The sequence below is a fragment of the Oryzias latipes genome, chromosome 6 (genome assembly GCF_053564925.1).
Source record: "Oryzias latipes strain Hd-rR chromosome 6, Olatipes_Hd-rR_3.1".
Taxonomy (NCBI): Eukaryota; Metazoa; Chordata; class Actinopteri; order Beloniformes; family Adrianichthyidae; genus Oryzias; species Oryzias latipes.
In genome coordinates this window covers 24,467,197-24,475,832 of record NC_136242.1, presented here as the reverse complement: position 1 = coordinate 24,475,832, position 8,636 = coordinate 24,467,197, and the positions used below count along the sequence as shown (strand labels likewise).

General features: G+C 42.6%; 1 protein-coding gene across 1 annotated transcript; it reads right to left on the bottom strand.

Annotated features, from left to right (window-relative positions):
* Positions 1-5,525: 5,525 nt before the first annotated feature.
* endouc (endonuclease, polyU-specific C) lies at positions 5,526-8,070 on the bottom strand. Its single transcript, XM_004069709.5, has 8 exons — positions 7,929-8,070; positions 7,796-7,840; positions 7,616-7,721; positions 7,422-7,533; positions 7,223-7,344; positions 6,518-6,630; positions 6,279-6,429; positions 5,526-6,201 (listed from the first exon to the last, which is right to left on the bottom strand). Exons 1-8 carry the CDS (start codon positions 7,937-7,939, stop codon positions 5,926-5,928), a joined length of 936 nt encoding a protein of 311 aa, XP_004069757.1. The 5' UTR covers positions 7,940-8,070; the 3' UTR covers positions 5,526-5,925.
* Positions 8,071-8,636: the final 566 nt, after the last annotated feature.

Sequence of the window (8,636 nt, the reverse complement as noted above, 5' to 3'; positions counted from 1 at the left end):
AACTAACTCCAAGAGCCCACATGTCAACACTTTCATCTAAAGGGAGACCCAGGATAACTTCAGGTGCTCTGAATGGAATTGCTTGGATTTCGGTTCCGATTGGAAGTTCCCTTTTCCCTACAGCCACACCAAAGTCTATGAGTTTGAATTTCAAAGATTTTTTTTCCGCAAACATAATGTTGTCCAATTTTATGTCGCAGTGAACCACACCAATACTTTTGAGCGCTTTGAGAGCCTGAAACATCTGCTGAGCAATAGCTCTGACATAAGTCAGAGGTGTCGCTTTGCATTCGTTTTTGTTCAAGAAATCTTCCAAGCTTTCTTCCAGGATCTCATACACCAAGCAAATCACATTTTGAAATGAGAAACACTCATACATCTTCATCAAGTGGTTCTCATCAGGATCCAGAACTTGGATTAGTTTCATGGATTCAAACTCTTGCTTGCCTTCTTGGACATTTGCTATGATTTTAATTGCATACATTTCCTGACTTCCCACTTTAGTGCATTTAGCCACTTTTCCAAAACTTCCTTCTCCCAGGAATTCCTGAACCTTATAGATCCCCTGATTTCCCACCAAATAATGGCCTTCCATCAGCTCAAAGGCTTCCGTTTTTCTACTTCCTTTTCTTGACATTTTTGCCTGGTCTTTGTCTGTCTGCAGATCTTCAGTCTTTTCCAAATTCTCCTGAAACACGGGTTTCTCACAGGAGACAGAGCTGTCAAGGCTGGAGTGACTTGATTGTTCTTCTGCACTTCCAGCAGAAGGAACTTCCCTCATGTCTACAATTTCCCTGTTGGACATTGATGACTTCAGGCTTTGATTAAAGGATCCACTCATGCTTGAACTAGAAGAGGCTGAGGGATTTACTTGTCCTTCTGACGGCGGGGTCTTTCCCATGACACCTTTACATCCAGCAGCATACGCGGCCTTACTTTTACCTGCAAGGTGCTTCATGGTGATGAAGTCGTGTTCGAGGGCTTGACTCGGCGTGATTCTGCGTTGAGGATTGACCTCCAGAATGCGCTTGAGAAGGGCAATGAAAGCTTTGTGGTCGTCATCATCGTGCATTTGATACATATTCCGATGTTGATCAGTCATAGCATCAAAATCTATCACATAGTCCATGTGTCTCACTTCTACCCCAGTTGATTTGGTGTATTCTTCTGGTGTGCATAGTCTCCAGTCTCCATTGTCCCTAGTGAAAAAGGCTGCTTTGTTCTTTGCCCTATGGAGAACGTCAGCTTCAGGTAAACCAAATATCTGCACCATAGCTTGTATTGTTTCGTATTCGGTTCTTGATGGAAAGAGATAATTTCCACTGTAAACACAGGCCAACACCATGCCAAGTGCCCACATGTCAACGCTTTCATCTAAAGGGAGACCCAGGATAACTTCAGGTGCTCTGAATGGAGTTACTTGGATATCGGTTTCTGTTAAAAGTTCCTTTGTCTCCACAGCCAGACCAAAGTCGATGAGTTTTACATTCATGACATTTAGATCCGCAAACATAATGTTGTCCAATTTTATGTCGCAGTGTGCCACACCAATTCTCTTGAGCGCTTTGAGAGCCTTGAGCAACTGCTGAGCAATGACTCTGATAAAACATAAAGGGACCAGCTGCTGCTCATTTATCAAGGAATCATGAAAGTTTACCTCCAAGAGCTCGTACACTATACAAGTCATACTTCTATGTGTGAAGCATTCGTACATCTTAATCAAGTGGTTCTCATCAGGATCCAGGTCTTGGATGAGTTTCATCGTTTCAAACTCTTTCTGTCCTGCTCTGGATTTTTTCATAATTTTAACAGCGTAGACTTCCAGACTCCAAAATTTACTACATTTAGCCACTTTTCCAAAACTTCCTTCTCCCAGGAATTCCTCAACTATATAGACCCCCTTATTTCCAACCAACTCATGGCCTACTTTCAGCTCAAAGGCTGCAGTTTTTCCATTTCCTTTTCCTGACATTTTTTCTTTAAGTCTGTTCTTCTTCAGATCGTCTGTCAGTTTTAAAGATTTAATCTTAGAACACAGTTGATCAACGGTTTTTGACTTTCTATCGTGAACTTTGAGATGTTTCTCCTGGGAAACTCAACGTATATTTAAAGCTTCACTGCTGACGTAAAATTACATCATAACACGTATTTAGCTTTATTCGGTGATGTAAAATGACATCATAACATGTATTTTGTTGTCATAACAGGTCATGGATAGTGTGAGGTAATTCAAATGTGGAAGGGTGATGTTTCTGATGACGTCATTACCGGACAATTACGTCATTCATTGAACCACCGCAGTCACGTGGGTTGTGTGCACGCGCGTCAGTCATGCATGAGTCTAAGCGCTAAATGAAACGGTGCTCGCTGACGTGCATGTGACTCTCCAAATTCAAACTGTTTCCAACATTTCGGCCTGATCCAGTCTGTCATGCGCACACAGGAGGAGCCGGTGGTCCAAAACTGGTCAGGAGAAAGTTCAGAGCCAGAACTCCTGGACCTGCGCTCACGAACGAACCGAACCTTTTGAGTCTCGTTTTAGTGGGAACTGTTCTCTTTCTCTGTCTTTTTTTCTCCCTCCCCTGAGCTTCACACGTTCACAGAAATGCTCAAACCAGCTCATCCTTCTTACTTCAGATGCAAACATCACAGGAGTTGTGCACACTCGATTCACGCGAGGACCTCCGTGAAAAAAAAGAGAGGCGTGTCTCAAACTCGCAGCGCGTGCGCGCTCAGTGCTCGTTCTGAAGTCAGGAGTTTTTGAGTTTTGCTGTTTTGTTGAAAATCTTCTGGTGTTCAAATGTTTCAACAGAAGCTTTTGCGTGAAGCCCAGAGTAGCCTGATTTGTGTTGTGTATCAATGAGGGTTTGTTGGTTACAGTTTAAGCTTATTTCTTTAATGAGGTGATTGTTTTAATAGTAGAATAAACTCCTTTTTAACCACTGCTGACATGACACTAAATGAAGAGCCCTTGTGTGCTTAATTAATCCGATGACTGAGTATAATGATGATTCCATCTTTTGTCAGAACTGTTTTTACATTAATTTTCAAGCACATGTCCTTGATTCTCCTACATGTGTTAAGACGTTATTAAATGACAGAATTGTGCTATAAAGGTAACTGCAAGAACATCTGCTGTCTCAGGAGGATCTTTTTTGACAGTGACTTTGATTTCGGAAAGGAACTTGTCTGTGCTTCTGTCAGAGTAAAAGGATGCACGATCGCGCATGGGTTAGCGCTCTTACCTCATAGCAAGAAGGCCGGTTCAAGTCCCGGCTGGGGGACCTGAACCAGAACACCAATGGGGGACCTTTCTGTGTGGAGTTTGCATGTTCTCCCCCTGCATGCGTTGGTTTTCTCCGGGGTCTCCGGCTTCCTCCACCGTCCAAAAACATAGGTCCTAGGTCAATTGGCAACTCTAAATTGTCTCTAGGTGTGAGTGTGAGTGTGAATGGGTGTGTGATTGTGGCTCTGCAATAGACTGGCGACCTGTCCAGGGTGTACCCTGACTTCGCAGGGTGGCCGGGATAGGCTCCAGCAGCCCGTGACCCCGAAAGGGATATAACGGCAGAAGGAGAAGATGAATGAATTTCAAAGCCACGTGTTACATATAAATGGCGTAGTAAGCACAAAAACACCAATAAAGTCCATTTTTATAAACAGTGTGGTGCAGCCAGGGGTAGTAAGAACCTGGACCAAATGGTTCTTTTAGCATTAGGTTAGCTGTTACAGTAATAACACAATTCAATGTACACAAACACACTCTTTTTACAAAGGGTACACAGTGATCTTGCTGTCACTCAGAGGATATGGAATATTTACAATGACTTTAACATCTTGGCCACACATGTCAAATAAAGCTTGAATTGATATTTCAAAAAGAATTTAAAGTAAATTACAGCTAGGAAATCTAAATTTGAATTATTCAGATCCAGGTCTCAGCCCATCAAACCTCCCTGTGATTAGTTCCAGGATAAAAGGAATAATGTCCAGACTGGCTTCTTAAAAGTAAATAAATATGAAATGAGCCAAAGAGCCATAAATCCCATCTCTACAGGGCAGGAAACACCTGGATGTTCAAACAGGTAACCACTGCACTCAGTCCAACCTTTGTTTTACCAGTGTGCCTCACAAAAACTGAGATGTTTTCTTTTTTTGGTTCTCATTCAGAAAGTTACCTGGAAGAACTGAGTGACAGTCCTGTGGTTCAGGCCATGTCCCACTGCCGCTACGTACAATTTGCGCATTGTCCATGGATGAAAACAGGTCATGCTGGTCAAACCATTGGAAGGATCCGCGGAGGGCGCTGACCGTGGTGACCATGATGTTGAAAGCATTTTACAGAAGAACTGCTGAGTGAGGCTTCTGGACGGTCAGACAGTTTGTTTCATTTGTTGCTCTCTTTGGTTTGGAAATCTTGTTTGCTTCTGGTTTTCAAAACTTGAGTGTCGCCCATGCTTTCGTGTTGTCGACTAAATTATTGCAGCTGTTCATATGCTGGGTTACCCAAGGCTTTATTATCCAGGCTGCAGCTGGTCCAAAATGCAGGAGCCAGAATTATTTGTGGGGGGTAAAGAAGTAATTTTTGCGGTCGCTGCATCGGTCCATTGTGGTGAAAAGAGACCTGAGCCAAAAAGCAAAGCTCTCAATTTACCGGTCGATCTTCGTTCCAATAGTCACCTATGGTCATGAGCTCTGGGTCATTACCGAAAGAACGAGGTCTCAAATACAAGCGGCAGAAATGAGTTCAGGGTGGGTGGGCGCTCCCATAGGAATAGGGCGAGAAGCTTGGTCACCCGCGGAGAGCTCGGAGTACTAAAACCGTTTCTCCTCCACATTTAAGGAGCCAGTTGAGGTGGCTCAGGCATCTAGTCCTGATGCCTCCAGGACGCCTCCCTGGAGAGGTGTTCCGGGCATGTCCCACTGGGCGGAGGCCACGAGGAAGACCCAGGACATGTTGGAGAGAGTATGTCTGCCGGCTGGCCTGGGAACGCCTCGAGGTCCCCCCAGAGGAGCTGGAGGAAGTGGCCGGGGTGAGGGAAGTCTCTGCTTAGACTGCTGCCCCCGCGACCTGATCCCAGATAAGCGGAGGAACATGGATGGACGGATGGATGGAAGGATGAATGGATGGATGGATGGATGATCACAACATTGAAGTTTTTGGTTTTGTCTGATCTCTGTGTAGATCCAGTCTTACAGCTGCATATTTTGGACACTGCAGGACTCCGAACGTCTGGGATTAAACCATCCTCTTTTTCTGCATTTTAATCGCCTTCTGTTTTTATATGAGATTGCACTTAATAAAAAAAAAAAATCCAGTTTCCTTTACAGCTACAAGCCACGAACATAATCTATTAATGTCTGGCCTTGTTCTTCACAATTCTGCTCTATATGCAGCCAAAGCGAACCCAAGTCTTCGCCTTACTGAGAAGTTAACAGCTGTCTTTTAAAATCTAGTGAGAAGTTCTTTTATCATAAATTGACGTACATAAGTCCTGTTTTCCTTTGGCATGACATCAAAAGACTTTTGAAAAGCTGCAAAAATGTACTTTTTATTTTGCATCGTAAATGTAACAAAGAAAAAAACAACAACAAAGGTTTCCTACATTTCAGATTTAGAGATTTTTAGCACAGAAACACACTATAATGTTTCAAGCTTGAAACTTAACTGATGGTGCAGCAACAAAAGTTAGCATTTTTTGAAAGTGACGTTTATTTATTGCACCTCTGAGTGGGATTCCTTTGTACTGCAGCCCCGTGAGGCAATTACAAGGATCATTTAGAATTAAAAAAACTGATTTCCTTCAAAATGTTCAAAATTAGCTGCTGTCACAAATGATTATTCCATCAATCATATGTGTAATAATCATCATGCTTGTTAATATAAAAGCACAGAAGAAGGTGAAAACTCTCTGCTGGAGGGCATCAGTGAGACTGCTGACGGACATGCCTGCTGTTGCTGCTGAGTAGTTTGGGAAATGCTGTCCCAATGGAATTGCCATGTCGGACCACCAGCAGCTCCAGCTGACACTGGTCGATGTCGACCACCACCTTGGTGCTTCTCTCTGTGTTCATCAGAAAGACGATGGTGAAGACGGCCATCTCAAACTCAGGGCTGGTCCCGATGAAAGCACTTCCAACGGGCTTGACTGCGCCGTGCCAGCTGAACTGGAGGTTCAGAACGTGGTCGTCTGAATCAGGCTGCAGAAGGAAGAACTCAAGTGAGATTCAAGAGCTCAAGAGATGCTGATGTTAATGGAAGGGAATGCTGAACGTACGGAGTCTTGATGCCCGGCCTTGAACCCTTTGTAGTCCAAATGAGTGTTTTTTTCTTGCAGGTAGAACTGCACCCAGTTGTGAAAACCAGCGATTTCCGATCCGGTTCTGGTCTCCCCGACAAAGACGTGTTCAAATCCGCAGGAGTCTGGGCTGCCACACAAACAGAAACACCATCCCGTTTCGATGGAGACACAAGTGTAGTGATAGTTTCTAAAGAAAAGACTCAGCTCTCACTCACCCGGTGTCTCTCTGACGGTTGTAGAGATGGAACCAGATCCAATTAAGTTGATTCTTGAAGGTTGTTAGATCTGAGCTGGACTTTCCTTTGCTCACCAGGTACTTATGAGCTCTCTAGGAAGAAGATTCAGCCATGAATTAGATCCAAAACATTCAGAAAGCTGCTATATGATTGACATCAGCTTAATTTTTTTTTCTTCTGAAGCTCTGGTTCTATTCTTCTACAAGAAACAGATTTTTCAACTTTGCACATAGTTATAATTTACTCTGAAACATTAAAAAAAAATATTATTTTTCTTCCTACATTTACAGAAATAGATACTGAAGTACTAAAGGTCAACCTGGTCTAGAAACAGGAAACTATCTTTTTAAGACTCTTGCTTGAATTTCAGCTACAGCTCAGTGTTTTCCAAACACAACATGAAGTGAGAGTTCACATTTTTTCCAGTAATCCCCCTTTGGGAGGTTGCTGAGGCCTGCACGGCATTCCACAGCTGCACACAGATGTTTTCTCCCTCCTTCTGTTCTTTCTCTTGTAAACATCATGAAATTGCATCATGTGTTCCTGCAGATATGCAGGAAGAAGCAAAAGTCTCTGAGGAGCTCAGCTACACTATGAAGGAAAACTGACAAACTTAAAATCCTTTCATAATTTTATCTTTCTTTTCTTGAAAAATTGAGACTGATCTAAAAACTGTGCTTGCACCTTCATGACTTGAGTTTCCAGAACAGCATCCAGGAAGAGGCTGATTTCTGTGATCTCCTCTGGCGTGTATTGCTCGGACACACTGGCAGACCGCTCATAGTTGTCCAGGAGTTTCATGAGGACTGCAAGAGACCAAAGTTCTCAAAATAAAGTAGACAAATGAGAGGAAAAACTCAGAGGCTGAAAGCATGTGACTCACGAAAAAAAGTGGTTGTCCTCTTCATTTTATCCTCATCAACACTGGAGAACAGAGGCTGTGGGGCTTGATCCCTCACCACAGTGCTGCCCTGGGTCACAAACCCGGCTTTGTTCTAAATGGATAAGACACAGAATCTGCAGTGTCCTTGTAAAAACACACACAAAAAGCTGCAAGGGCAGAAGAATGCTCCTGACCTGAACAGAGATGTTGTAATCAATCCCAGGCGTCATCCGGTTCAGATCCAAGCGCCACAGCTCGTTGAATATGTTGGATAACTCCTGGTTTACAGAAGATTCATCCCTGACAAGTCAAAGTGAGAGCATCGGTCTGAAGTTACACTGATCCAAACGCTTGAGAAATGTGAAGAACTCTACCTGGATGCATTCAGTCCACACAGAAAGAGGGCAAGGAGGAGAATTCTGTGGAACGAAACTCATTTAGTTTCTATCACAGGATAGAAAAACGTCTTCAAATTACAGATGAATCATAAATAACAGGGAAACAAACCTTGCAGACATGATGTCTGAGTCTCCAGCGCTTCAGTTCAGACTGCAGTCTTCTGAGTCTGAAGTCAACACTGAAATACAGCTTTGAGTCACCACTAGGTGGCGCGATACTAAATGCGTTACTGTGGAGAAACTTTCACAGACTTTTATCTAAAAATAGGAATAGTTTTGAACATATGTCTGATCTCATGCAAGCAGTAGGCTTGATGGACAACTAGTTTTTAGGATCATTTTAGTATTTTTGACTGTAAATTCTGATTTATTCAGGTTGATTCCATCAGAACAGATTAAAAATCATTAACTGGTCTCAGTTATGCCTACTTTTGAAAGTATATTTGACTTTAGCATAATTGTTGAACAACATTAGACATTTGTAAACACATTAAAATAAAATTAAATGTTTCTGCAGAAAGGAAGCCACTTGCTTTCACCACCTGCCATTGGATTTTTTTAATGCCTTTTCAAACCATTAATGGCTTCTAATGTTCTTATTTTCCAAAAAGGAGTTTTTTAAAACTCAATTCAGGTGCTAAAATAACTGCTGAGATATTTTCTTCAGTAAATAAATTCCTCTTAACACAAATGGAAGTTCTCATAATCCGTTTCTGCAACTTTTTTGATGGTATTTAAGTACCAGACAGTCGTGAATTTGGGCATCAGGAAAAAACCAAAGGGGAATTGTCCTTGGGAAAGTATGCACAATACAGTC